Below are 13675 nucleotides of genomic sequence, written 5' to 3'. Positions count from 1 at the left end.
GACAGGAGAAGCCACTTCAGTGAGAAGCTTATGCAGCACAACAAAGAGGAGCCCCTGGTCACCGCAACTAGAGGAAGCCTGCAAGCAGCCATGAAGACTCAGTGCCACCAGAAAAAAAAAGTTAGGACATGAGGCCCTCTGTGTCAAAAAAAAAGAAAAAATCTGTTTCACCAGAGATAAGGGGCAAGGTAGAAAAAAAGAATCACAGTTTTTGACATATTATAATAAAAACAGTAAATTCAAACTTAGGTAAATAATACTATTACTAGGGGTTAAAGATTAACAAAATCCTTTCTTGTTCTGCATGAGAATTTGACCTCTGGTTAACTTTCCAGCTCTTTTCTCCTACAGCCCAGAAAACAAGTATGCCAAACGCACTGCTAGGCAACATACTCACAGAAAAAATAATTTCTGACTGGTAAACTACATCTGGCTTGGGAAGGATTAACAATGAAGTATAAATGCCTGATGAAGATATGCAGCTCTAGGTTTCCCTGAGTGGGGTATGGCATGTCTCTGTGAGAAACCTGGAAGGTGGCCCACAGAGCTGTAACGAGAGAGACTCATTCCTCCAAGGCAGGAGCTTTCCAAGCTAGAGCGGCTCCAGTGAATCTTGTCACCTTGTACCTAAGCTATCACTTTTGGGTGGCCAGAGAAGACAGTTTCCACAGAGCTCTGTAGACTGCTCTAAGAAACTCTGTAGGAAGAAACACCTACTGCTGCTCTGCTTGTAAGCTATGTTTCCTACCCCAAAGACTTCTGAGTAGACCAGCGCCAACTGTAGCCCAACACATGAGTCTGAATGTTGAACTGAAACTAAAAACATCCTTTGGTGAGTACCGTAACTACCTTAACTTTATGTTGTGGCTTAAATAGTACTGCCTCCATGCCATACTCAAGATCTCTGGGTTGACTTCTTCATCAAAATATTTCCCAATAAAGTTTTTTCTAATAGGGGTGGGGAGGGAGAGGAGGAATCCAGTCTAACCTCCCAGTGATCTTGTGTATCCAGAATAATATAAAATTCTTTCTGTGGTGGTAGTTTTTCCTGCATCAATATGAGCCATAATTCCAATGTTACGAATTCTGTTTAAAAGGGAAGAAAAAAAAAAAGACATGTATTATAAGGTGGACATTACTGAAACTGTAAAACCAAAGTATCTATGCTGTGCAATTTTCAAAACTGGTTAGTATTTCAACATTTTATATGAAAGTGTAAAAACTAGAAAAATGGATAACGTATCATTCTCACAGTATTCTGACAAAACAGTTAAGTAACCAAAGAGCTAACTGCAATTCTGTGAATATCTTATATTTCTATGAAAAGTGTGCTGCTGCTACATTAAAAATTCCGAGCACTGAATTGAAACAACAGCTTTTAAGAGACAAACCAACATCTATTTATAGTTAATTAGGTAGGGCAGGAAGTTATAGAAATTAGAGCACTCACTAAATGCTGAAGTAAGCCTGTGAGACATCTGTAAAGTTTCATGGCAGCCTATGGAAAAGACAGTATCAATGATGAGACTTACTTAGCAATAGGAGGACTGATGATGGAATGAAGGGACTTGATATCATTTCCTATTAAACCTAATGGAAAGAGTGTTAAAATCAAACTGTTAAAGAAAATGTCCTTAACTTATAAATTAAAGAAATTAAAAGAATTTTAAGCAAACAGTATAATACCAATTAAAGTAAAATTCAAACTAAATGTAACACTCATTTACCTAAAATTTATTTTCTTGCACTCTCTAAGAGAGTTTGGTCTTGAACCAAACAAACAACAAAAAATGCACAAGGACTTTCCTGGTGGTCCAGGGGCTGTGGCTCTGCGTTCCTAGTGTAGGGGGCCCAGGTTCAAGCCCTAGTCAGGGACCTGGATCTCATGCCACAACCAAGAGATCGTAGGCCACGACTAAGATCCAGCACAGCCATATAAATAACTTAAGACCAAAATCAGAACAAAAAACACTACACAATCCTGTGAACTGACATTCTCAAGGCTTGAAGAGCAAAGAGAGATACTCATATCATCTGACAATGGTTTCTGTACAATTTGGAACCTACCATGCCTCAGCAATTCCAAGGACAGAATACCTTTAAAGATGGCCTGGGAGGTGTCACTGAATAGGAAAGCTATAATAATCTAATACTCATAGAAGGCCAAATAGTATTTCTGGAATAAAAAAGTCCATGATGACTTATTCCACACTTATCATTTACTCTATTAATACTAAAGAAACAATGCAGTTACATTTATAAATTTAATCTACACCTTTCTGCTATTTAAACCAGTTCTCCCAAACTTCTATAATAAATTATGAAGACTTCTATTGTATTTTGAAAACCTGATGGGAATCTGAAGACTGGATGATAATCTGCACTGCTATGGATAAATCTGCACGGGCAAAACACAGAAGCCCCAGATTCGCCAATAAGGCAGGCCGTTAAATTCACATGTCTCACAAGTTACACAGCCAACTGGTGTTTTTACTCCAGTATTCTACGTGACAAAGATGGTAGTGAGAACTGCTACAGAATGAAGTTACAGGTGAACCTTGGACTACAGAGGTTTGAAGTGTGCAGGTCCACTTATCCGAGGATTTTTCCAACACACGCATGCCACAGTACTATACGATCTGCGGCTGGATGAATCCGCACATGTGCAACTGCAGACACAGCGTGCTGACCACCGGCCACACCTCTGAGCCACCAACCCTCCCCTTTGCTCAGCTCATGAGGATGGACAGCACATGAGACATGTAAGTCGACGTGTACTACTGCCTACCATCTACCAGAATACTTCAATTCCAATAATCTCAAAGAAATAGCCAAGAAGTAAAAGAGAGCCACTGCTTTAAAAATGGTTGAAGATCCCTAATAACAGAGATGCTTGCAAATGAGAGAGAAAGAGACAGAGAAAAGGGAGAAAGCAAGCAGTTTAAGAAAGATGAGAAGAATCTTAACATCTGTACCTGGTAGGGAACTGTAATGTCTTCCAAGAAGCACATGTAGCTTTAATCTTTTTAGACTTGCTCTTATTTTAGAGGAACACATATTCTGGTGAGGAGAAAAAGAAATGTTAACTTTATTTTAGCATAACTTTTTACTGTAGCTTTAACATCATAACTTTGAATCTTTAGAATATGCGTTGAATCTTCAGATAGTAGTCCCAGTTTATTAACTCCAGCTCTTCTAAAAAGTGACAACACAAAATTATACAAGAGAAAAATAAGGCTAAAGTTAATACTGCTTGCCCCTTTGAGCTGACCTTAGATGATGGCTCTTCTAGATCTGCAGCCTTAACATCACAGGGATCTTATGTGAAATATAAATTCTCAGGACCCATTCCACTCAAGAGAATCAAACTCTACAGATAGGGTCAAATAATGCATCTTAACAAGCCCTCCATTCATCTGTAGACGGACATCTAGGTTGCTTCCATGTCCTAGCTATTGTAAATAATGCTTCAGTGAACATTGGGGTACACGTATCTCTTTCAATTCTGGTTTTCTCAGGGTATTTGCCTAGTACTGGGATTGCTGGGTCATATGGTAGTTTTATTCCTAGTTTTTTAAGGAATCTCCATACTGTCTTTCACAGTGGCTTTATCTATTTATATTCCCACCAACACTGCAAGAGGGTTCCCTTTTCTCCACACCCTCTCCAGCATTTTTTGTTGGTAGACTTATTTATGATGGCCATTCTGACCAGTGTGAGGTGATACCTCATTGTAGTTTTGATTTGCATTTCTCTGAAAATGAGTGATGTTGAGCATCTTTCATGCGTTTATTACCCATCTGTATATCTTCTTTGGAGAAATATCTGTTCAGGTTTTTTTAACCACTTTTTGACTGGGCTGTTTGTTTTTCTGGTATTGGGTTGTATGAGCTGCTTATATATTTTGGAAATTAATCCTTTGTCAGTTGTTTCATTTATTATTATTTTCTCCCATTCTGAGGGTTGTCAGCCCAATAACTAGGACATGGAAGCAACCTAGATATCCATCGACAGGTGAATGAATAAAAAAGCTGTGATACATATATACAATGGAATATCACTCAGTCATAAAAGGAACACATTTGAATCAGTTCTAATGACGTGGATGAACCTAGAGTCTATTACACAGAGTAAAGTGGGTCAGAAAGAGAGAAACAAATATTGCATATTAATGCATGTATACAGAATCTAGAAAGACAGTACTGATGAACCTATTTGCAGGGTAGCAACGGAGATGCAGACAGAGAGAAGAGACTTACGGACACGTGTGGGAGTAGGAAGGAGAGGGTGGGACAAGTGGAGAAAATGACATGGAAACATAAACACTACCACAGGTAAAACAGACAGCCAAGGGGAGTTTGCTGTCTGACTTAGGGAATTCAAACCGGGGCTCTGTAACAACCTAGAGGGGTGGGATGGGGTGGGAGGTGGGAGGGAGGTTCGAGAAAGAGGACATATGTATACCTGTGGCTGATTCATGCTCACGTACGGCAGAAACCACACAGTGTTATAAAGCAACCAGCCTTCAATTAAAAATAAATAAAGCAAAAAAAAAAAAAAAAAATACCAAGTCCCCCCACGTGACTCTGACAGCTAGAAAGCTTTTAAAATACATGGAGGGGGAAAAAAACTAACATTTTTAAAAGCTCCTAAGTATCTTCTTGTAATGTTCCCACACAGAGGTTGAATGTTCTCCAACAATTTATCCCTAGACCACTAGATGACCACTAGGTGGTCCCTAGACCACCACATTTAATGGCTGTCAGTATATTGGGCATTGTTGCAGTTAGTGTATGTAATGATTCTGGGCTGCACAATCTGCCTTTCATGATGTCAAGGAATGCACACCTGCGATTTCTGTGTTATTTCTACATTAGTTACCAAGTTGCTGGCAATAAAATACTATCATTATAAGAAAATAGATTAAGAGCAGAGAAGAGACTCAATTAATTAAATTTCTACTTCATAATGACCAGGATAAGAAAGTATCATCTATCAAAGGGTTTACATTCTGAAAGCATCAGAAATGGAAACACTTGAAGAAAATCTGTGTAACTCCTTGGGCCACTAATGACCTCAAAATGGAATATAGTCTCAATATGCTGCACAGGTAATTTTAAAGTAGCAAAGTGAATTTATAGACTAATGATAAGGCATGCTTCTTGTTGCCTACAGACTCTTCCATACTCCCTGTTAAGAAATTGCTGACATACTAGTATAAGAAATACACAATTCTTATACTAGTATAAGAAATACACTAGACCTTCGGGGAAGTCAAGTAACTGAAGTTGTCAAAGTACATTTAACTTTACAAGAAAAACTTACATTAAAGTAGTGCAAGCTGGATATTTTCTTCCGATTCACTGCAAATATCCTTAGATTGGACATCTTGACCCTCTAAACTGTTATTCTCTGAAAAAGAAATAACAGAATTGCAAAACTAAGCTTATGTGTTACATGTAAGACATATGTAAGGTAAATGCAGTATATTAAGTAAAAATGTATTACTGTTAAAAAATACAAACAATACTTTTAGCTATCAAAAGTCAATGTATAATTCAGGAAATGAAAACTCAAACTAAACATGAGAAACACGGTTCTCAAGTCCCATATTTTTTTCAGCATCCTTTAACTCTTCAAGAAAGATGTGACGATACTGCAGAAAAAGATATATTGAAATTACAAAAATACACCAAGCAAAAAAGCATTTTTATGTTAAAAAAAAACCACAGAATTAAGTACAGAAAGGTAAGCATCTACATGTTAAGTTGGTAATTTCTCACTGACAGTATAACTTTTTGGTTTATCTGTATATTCTGATTTTGCAACCAGAAATATATAGAGACAAGTCCTCTTCTGTGATCATGGAAAGTTAGTATTTTTAGTTTTAAAAACATATACTAAATATTCACCATGCATCAGGTACACTCTCAAAGCAATGAGAAAAATGCCCAGAAGCAAATGAGATGAGGGGGTGGGCACCAAGTAAACAGATAAGGTTAAACTCCCTCGGAACCTGTTGCGGAAGAAGTCATGTCAGAACTCCGTATCATCCTTTCTAAATCTCCCGTTTCTTACGACAGAACCATTCACTACCCTTAGTTAGGAAGCCACCAGTCCTTCTGATTTTATTTCCCAAATATATCTTGAATCCATTCCCTCTTCATTTCCAATACCAAAGTTCAGAATATTTGCAAAATAACATATGTTAGATTTATTCTGAAATAGAACAATTTCAGAATTCTACCATAACAGAACACAAAAAGCTCACTAATTTGGCTGGTTCCCACACTGCAACCTTGAAGACACTATCACCTGTCAAAACCTGGTATATAAGTTGATACACAATTTTCTGAAAAGACTACTAAAAGACTCCTCCTGTGGGAGAGGGGATCGGGATGGGGAATACATGTAAATCCATGGCTGATTCATGTCAGTGTATGACAAAAACCACTACAATATTGTAAAGTAATTAGCCTCCAACTAATAAAAATAAATGAAAAATAAATAGAGATCAAAAAGTTAAAAAAAAAAAAAAGACTCCTCCTTTGCCCAACCACATGTATGTATTCTGCTAGATTTTCTTCAGACACTTCAACCAAAAAAATTTTTTAAATACATATGTGTATATATGTATGTGTATATATATATATATCAGGAAAATATGTATATATCTATCGGGAAACTAGATATATATATATCTACATATATGTATGTATCAGGAAGATCCCCTGGAGGAGGCTATGGCAACCCACTCAGTATTCTTGCCTGCATAATCTCATGGACAGAGGAGCCTGGCGGGCGACTGTCCATATGGTTGCAAAGAGTCAGCTTAGCATAGTCCATAGCAGTAGCAGCACAATGCATAATAACATAATAGAGAAGCAGATAGAAGCTGTTTTCTGTTAAGCCAGACATTTAAGACTTGCCAAATTATAAAACAATATAAAACACCCTTCAAACTAGATCATTTTTGTTTTTGAAAAATAGGTATTTTCATTATAGTATATTAATGACATTAATATCTAATGGATTTATTAGTTTAATGAATTATTAAAACATTTTAAAGTTTTGCTTTCATTTCTAATATCTGAGTTATCAATTATAACCCATATAAACAAAACTGTTCTGAGTTCTGACTCATTTTTAAGAGCAAAAGGTTCCTATAGACCAAAAGTTTTTACCTTATTCCACCACTGTGTTTCCCAAGGTAAATGCCCATGATTATTATTTTGGGTTACAGAGGGGAAAAAAATTTAATAAACAAATGTTAGAAACAATAGCCAACAAAATCTATGAGTTTGTGCGTGCATGTGTCCAACTCTTTGTTGCAACCTTATGGACTGCAGCCCGCCAGGCTCCTCTGTCCATGGGATGCTCCAGGCAATGGGTTGCCATGCCCTCCTCCAGGGGATCTTCCTGACCCAGGGATCGAAACTGAGTCTCCTGCGTTCTCCTCCAGTGCAGGTGGATTCTTTACCGCTGGGCCACCTGGGATTTTGCAGTATTGCTTTCATGAAATCATTTATGTAAAAATTTCAATTTAAGAAAAAATATTAAGTAATTAATAGCTCAGGTGACATTCAGTTGTCAGACTTAAAAAGGTAGTACTCAGATCGTTTAAGTAGAAAATACTGCTTGAAGCCATCATCTTGTCAATTTCTTACTTAAAAACCTGTAAAGTTTTTTAATATGACAAATTTGCCCTTAACTACCTTCACAGCCTTGTACTCTACTCAGTTCAGTTCAGTCGCTCAGTCATGTCTGACTCTTTGCAACCCCATGAATCACAGCAAGCCAGGCCTCCCTGGCCATCACCACCTCCTGGAGTTTACTCAAACCCATGTCCATCGAGTCAGTGATGCCATCCAGCCATCTCATCCTCTGTTGTCCCCTTCTCCTCCTGCCCCCAATCCCTCCCAGCATCAGGGTCTTTTCCAATGAGTCAACTCTTCACATCAGGTGGCCAAAGTACTGCAGTTTCAGCTTCAGCATCAGTCCTTCCAATGAACACCCAGGACTGATCTCCTTCAGGATGGACTGGTTGGATCTCCTTGCAGTCCAAGGGACTCTCAAGAGTCTTCTCCAACACCACAGTTCAAATGCATCAATTTTTTGGTGCTCAGCTTTCTTCACAGTCCAACTCTCACATCCACACATGACCACTGGAAAAACCACAGCCCTGACCAGACGGACCTTTGTTGGCAAAGTAATGTCTCTGCTTTTTAATATGCTATCTAGGTTGGTCATAACTTTCCTTCCAAGGAGTAAGCGTCTTTTAATTTCATGGCTGCAGTCACCATCTGCAGTGATTTTGGAGCCCAAAAAATAAAGTCTGACACTGTTTCCACTGTCTCCCCATCTATTTCCCATGAAGTGATGGGACCAGATGCCATGATCTTAGTTTTCTGAATGTTGAGCTTTAAGCCAACTTTTTCACTCTCCTCTTTCACTTTCATCAAGAGGCTCTTTAGTTCCTCTTCACTTTCTGCCATAAGGGTGGTGTCATCTGCATATCTGAGGTTACTGATATTTTTCCTGGCAATCTTGATTCCAGCTTGTGCTTCCTCCAGCCCAGCGTTTCTCATGATGTATTCTGCATATAAGTTAAATAAGCAGGGTGACAATATACAGCCTTGACATACTCCTTTTCCTATTGGGAACCAGTCTGTTGTTCCACGTCCAGTAGTAACTATTGCTTCCTGACCTGCATACAGGTTTCTCAAGAGGCAGGTCAGGTGGTCTGGTATTCCCATCTCCTTCAGAACTTTCCACAGTTTATTGTGATCCACACAGTCGAAGGCTTTGGCGTAGTCAATAAAGCAGAAATAGATGTTTTTCTGGAACTCTCTAGCTTTTTCGATAATCCAGTGGATGTTGGCAATTTGATCTCTGGTTCCTCTGCCTTTTCTAAAACCAGCTTGAATATCTGGAAGTTCCAGTTCACGTATTGCTGAAGCCTGGCCTGGAGAATTTTGAGCATTACTTTACTAGTGTGTGAGATGAGGGCAACTGTGCGGTAGTTTGAGCATTCTTTGTACTCTCCTACTCCTACTCTATTCCAGGAGCTCTAGCCAAGATTCCTCTGAAACACCAGCTCTGACATCTTCGCACCTTGGTGTGTAATGGAGCCACTGTCTGAAAGTAGTCCTCAAATCCCCAAAGCCACACACCTGGCAAATTTCTATTCAACCTTCAAGCCTCAGCTTGGAAGCCTTTCCGAATCTCCTGCAAAGTTTTCATACCGCCTTCTCTCTGTTTTCATAATACCTGGAACTTATATTTACTCATGACAAACATGATATTTCCAAGTTATCTCCACTACCGACTCAAAAGGAGGGATCTTCTATCAGCAGCCTAGCACCATGCCTCAAACATTTTTTTGACCTACGAAGTCATTTAGGGCCTGCCACCGAAATTCTTCTTCCTCTTGGCTCAATGATTTTCAATGAAAATGGTTTCCTACTGTACTATCAGATGATTCTTTATACAAGGTCCAGACCTCCTCAGGCTTAGACAACACATAAATACAACTGAAGCACTTTCCTTGGTGATCCAGTGTTTTTTAAGACTCCGCACTTCCAATGCAGCGGATGCAGGTTCAATCCCTCACCAGAAACTAAGATCCCACAGGACAACGGGGAGCGGCCAAAAAGTAAAAACAAACAAAAACAAACGAGCAAAGCCCTACAGGGCCTTCCAGAACAGACCCCTCCCCTGTCCTCCACTTGCCTGTTGTCTGTAGAAAAACTTTATCCTCTAGGTCTTCCCCAAGTTCCAAACAACTGATTTAATTAGAGAAGTGAGAAAGTGCAGAAATAAAACTGCCAAACGATAAAATAATAACAGTCTACCCATTCTGAACTGTGTTCTTTGAGCTGTTTTGCAGGTACTGAAACCTCCACCAGGGGGAAGTTAACTACACGATGCCGACAAACAGGTAGACTCCAACTGACTGGAATGACTGTCCATGAGCAGATTACACACCCACAATCCCCCTCCCTCTCCCTTTCTTTAAAACCTTTCCTTGAAAGCCTCTGGAGAGCTGAGGCCTTTTAAGCACTAGCTACCTAGGCTCCTTGCTTGTGTGTGTTAGTCCTCAGTCCTGTCCGATGTTTTGGGACCCCATGGACTGTAGCATGCTAGGCACCTCTGTCCATGAAATTCTCCAGGCAAGAATACTGGAGTGGGTAGCCATTCCCTTCTCCAGGGGATCAAACCTGAGTCTCCTACATTGCAGGCAGATTCTTGACCATCTGAGCCACCAGGGAAGCTTTGCTTGGTTCCCTGCAGTAAACACTGCACTTTCCTTCACCACAACCTGTGTCAGGAGATGGACTTTATTGTGCTCATGCACGTAGACCCAAGCTTGTTTCGGTAACATAAGTACTCACTAAAAGGTGTGACACCTTATGTTATGAAAAGGGAAAGTAACGAGGGGAAAAAAGCTAAATATCCATTCTACATTATCAACAAGTTACACAATCTATAAACAAAAGACTATTTGGCAAATCCAAAGACTAATTAAAAAAAAAAATCAGTGGACTATCATGTCTGTAAGGTTTAATACACAAAAACAGGAATCATGGGACACTAAAATACAATCACAAAATACATTAGTATGCAAGCATAAATGAAGATGCTGTTCCTGAGGATCAAGTAATGTATTAATAGGAAAAGAGATTCTACAGCATCAAGTTAAAATAGTCTGTTTGCATATGGTATTTGTTACCATACTTAGTAATTTTTCCTGAATTAGAAACTTCAGATTTGTGTCATATTCAATATTCTCAGAAAAGTATCAAATATGAATCAGGTCAATATGTTCATCGTTGATTAATGTCAGTCCCTACTGTCATTTTTGCTTTTTTCTCTTTATATTGAACAGATCACCTCAGGCTATCTATCTAAACACTCATTTCTACCACAAGATTTACGTCACAAGCTCTATTTATGTAAGTTTTTAAAATTCGTCTAGCATTTAACTTCATTCAAGATAAAAGCTTGGCAAAAAAAAAAAAAAAAGCTTGCTAGAAAAAAATGCTCAGTAAATAAAGATACTCTTAAAGGTCAACTGGAAAAGTACCTTCCAATTCCTTGTTCTACTAACATTTAGTGAAGCAACACAAGGAACTGCTATTGGAAACATGACAATGGGTAACACAAGATCCCCAGCCTCAGGAAAATTGTGACCTTTAACAACCCTGCATATCAAAACAACAAACATTTCCTTCATAACACCTTCTGCAAGGCTTTTAGTACTGTACCTGTTCCTCCTCTTTAACAAATCAATTTACAAAGCAGCTCTCACTTCCTCCTGGCTTATTCTTCTAACCTTATCTATACCAATAAATACTATCACAGTATCATACAGATCAGAGGAATACATTGTCAAGCTTTTAACAGCCAAAATGTAAAGAGTGTGTATCTAGTATATCCTTTTGGGAGATGCACCAAAGTAGTAATGATACCCTTCTTGGCTACTGCCAGTTAGATAGGAAGAAATTTTTTTAAGAGAGCTTTTTGCTAACATGATTAGGCCATTTCTATCCCACAATCCCAGGTGAAAGTAAGAACACATGATAAACAACATAGCAACAACTTTGCCTCCTCTTCTTCACACAAATCAAGATGTGACTATTGCTTAATATCTAAAATATTTTCTATTTCCAATTCATAAGGGAAAAGGGCATATGGCTTTGAGAAATACAAATGAAAAAAAAATATATCAGGAGTTCACAATTTAAACAAACCTATTAAATACTTCCATGAATTGGCAGGAAGCAAAAGAAACCAACACATAAAAGTTTATACTGTATGATTCCAATCAGTCAATTTAAAAGACAAACTAATCCATTCTGTTCGAAGTCAGGATAGTAGGTACTCTTAGAAGTGAAAAAGGCATGAGGAGGGCTTCTCACATGCAGGTCATTTCTTGATTTGGGTGCTGCTTATATGTGTATATTCAGGTTTTGAAGAATTCACTAAGATCGTTCATCTACAGTACACATTTGTCTTCGTGCCACAATTATTACACATCAATAAAGCCTTTTAAAAACTCTCCATAGACTTTTAATTATACTAGAAATGTCAAGTGGGCTTTTCACTTGTGGGAAAAAAACCAACCGGACTTTAGTCAGAGGACCTGCCTGAGTCCCAAGTCTATGATCTTTAGTGACTAACTTCAAATCTCTGAGCCTGTCTTTTCATCTATCACATCACATGATCCACATGAGAATTCAATTCAATTAACAAGAATTTATTGTCTACGACTGTCTTCGAGATAATGGGGTTAAAAGTAGTGAGCAAAAAACCGACAATCCCTGCTTTATGCTGTCTCTATCCTTATCAGTGGACACAAACAAGAAACAAAAGGAATAAAACACAGCATCTCCTATGGTGACAGGTGCTACAGCAAAGAATTAAGCAGGAAAGGGGAACTGAGGCAGCAGTAACTGTAAATAAGGAGCTCATATGTTGTGCTGTGCTTAGTCGCTCAGTCGTGTCTGACTCTTTGCAACTCTATGGACTGTAGTCCGCCAGGCTCCTCTGTCCGTGGGGATTCTCCAGGCCAGAATACTGGAGTGGGTTGCCATGCCCTCCTCCAGGGGATCTTCCCAACCCAGGAATCGAACCCAGGTCTACCGCATTGCAGGCGGATTTTTTACGGACTGAGCCACCAGGAAAGCCCAAGAAAACGTAGTGTGTAGACTATTCTTTCTCCAGGGGATCTTCCCGACCCAGGAATACAACTGGGATCTCCTGCATTGCAGGCAGATTCTTTACCAGCTGAGCTACCAGGGAAGCCCAAGGAGCTCATGGAAGGCCTCAATATAACAGTGATCTGAATCGGGTGGGGAAGGCAATACCAGGGGTAAATGTATCCCACTTAAAGTCTACATAATTTACTGCACTTGGAAATATACAAATACTAATTAGAATGAGTTCAGGTTCTAAAGAAAATAAGTCACATTAGAAGATGAAGGCTTAAAAAGCTGCCTCAAATCCATGCTCTAAGACTTTGGGAGACGAATAACTGAATAACTTTCCAGACGTAATTAAAGAAATTTCAGCGACCGTGCTTTAAAGGGTAAAACAGACAGCTTTCTTCGGTACCACTAGAGAACGACGAAATGCAAATTCACACAGCCCTATGCACCAAAAGGCCTCAGGAATTTCAGAAATTAGTTCGAAAAAACAGGACGCTGTCTTTCTTTTCTGGCAGTCATTAAGGCCCAGTAATTTTACTTTCCTCTACAGTAAGTTCTCATGCCTCCGCATCCTTCTCAATCGTGCACACATTACACACGGTGACAGGAATAAAGACTAGTCGCTCTCGTCAGAGGGAAAGAAAGGCCTACACCTGGGCGAACACCGAGGTGAGGGGCGAGAGACTGAGGTTCTCGTGTCTGCCTGGCTGTAGCATCCTAGAAGGCCTCCAGTGAACTGCGTGGACCAAGGCACGCGGGAGCCGCACGGCGCGGCCCGGTACCTACCCGGCACTCGGTCGCATTCGGAGGCCGTCTTTTTCCCACCCCGCTGGTGAGAGCCGAGGTGCCGGCTGCAACCAAGAGTGCAAAGGCTTTACGTCGCTACGCTCTGTCTCCGAGGACGCCCCACTGGTGAGCTGAACCTAAATCTGTTTCGCTTTGCCTCCGTCGGCGCCGCACTTCGC

At 39.6% G+C, this 13675-nt stretch overlaps 1 protein-coding gene across 5 annotated transcripts in view; it reads right to left on the bottom strand.

Annotated features, from left to right (window-relative positions):
* Positions 1-13669, bottom strand: part of GFM2 (GTP dependent ribosome recycling factor mitochondrial 2) — a 48693-nt gene extending 35024 nt beyond the window's left edge. Inside the window, exons 1-5 of one of the 5 annotated variants that reach the window (XM_043887868.1) lie at positions 13497-13669; positions 5326-5412; positions 2976-3060; positions 1533-1590; positions 989-1086 (exon numbers count right to left, since the gene is read on the bottom strand). In XM_043887868.1, coding sequence (XP_043743803.1) covers positions 989-1086; positions 1533-1590; positions 2976-3060; positions 5326-5388 — 304 coding nt within the window. In that variant the 5' untranslated portion in view covers positions 5389-5412; positions 13497-13669. Of the gene's footprint in view, positions 1-849; positions 1087-1450; positions 1499-1532; positions 1591-2975; positions 3061-5325; positions 5413-13496 lie in introns of those variants that run through there. The other 4 variants (XM_043887867.1, XM_043887869.1, XM_043887870.1 and 1 more) reach the window with 4 other exon arrangements.
* Positions 13670-13675: the final 6 nt, after the last annotated feature.

This window comes from Cervus elaphus, chromosome 25 (assembly GCF_910594005.1).
Source record: "Cervus elaphus chromosome 25, mCerEla1.1, whole genome shotgun sequence".
Classification (NCBI taxonomy): domain Eukaryota; kingdom Metazoa; phylum Chordata; class Mammalia; order Artiodactyla; family Cervidae; genus Cervus; species Cervus elaphus.
Note: the sequence above shows the minus strand (reverse complement) of the source record. Positions and strands in the feature narration are given on the sequence as shown.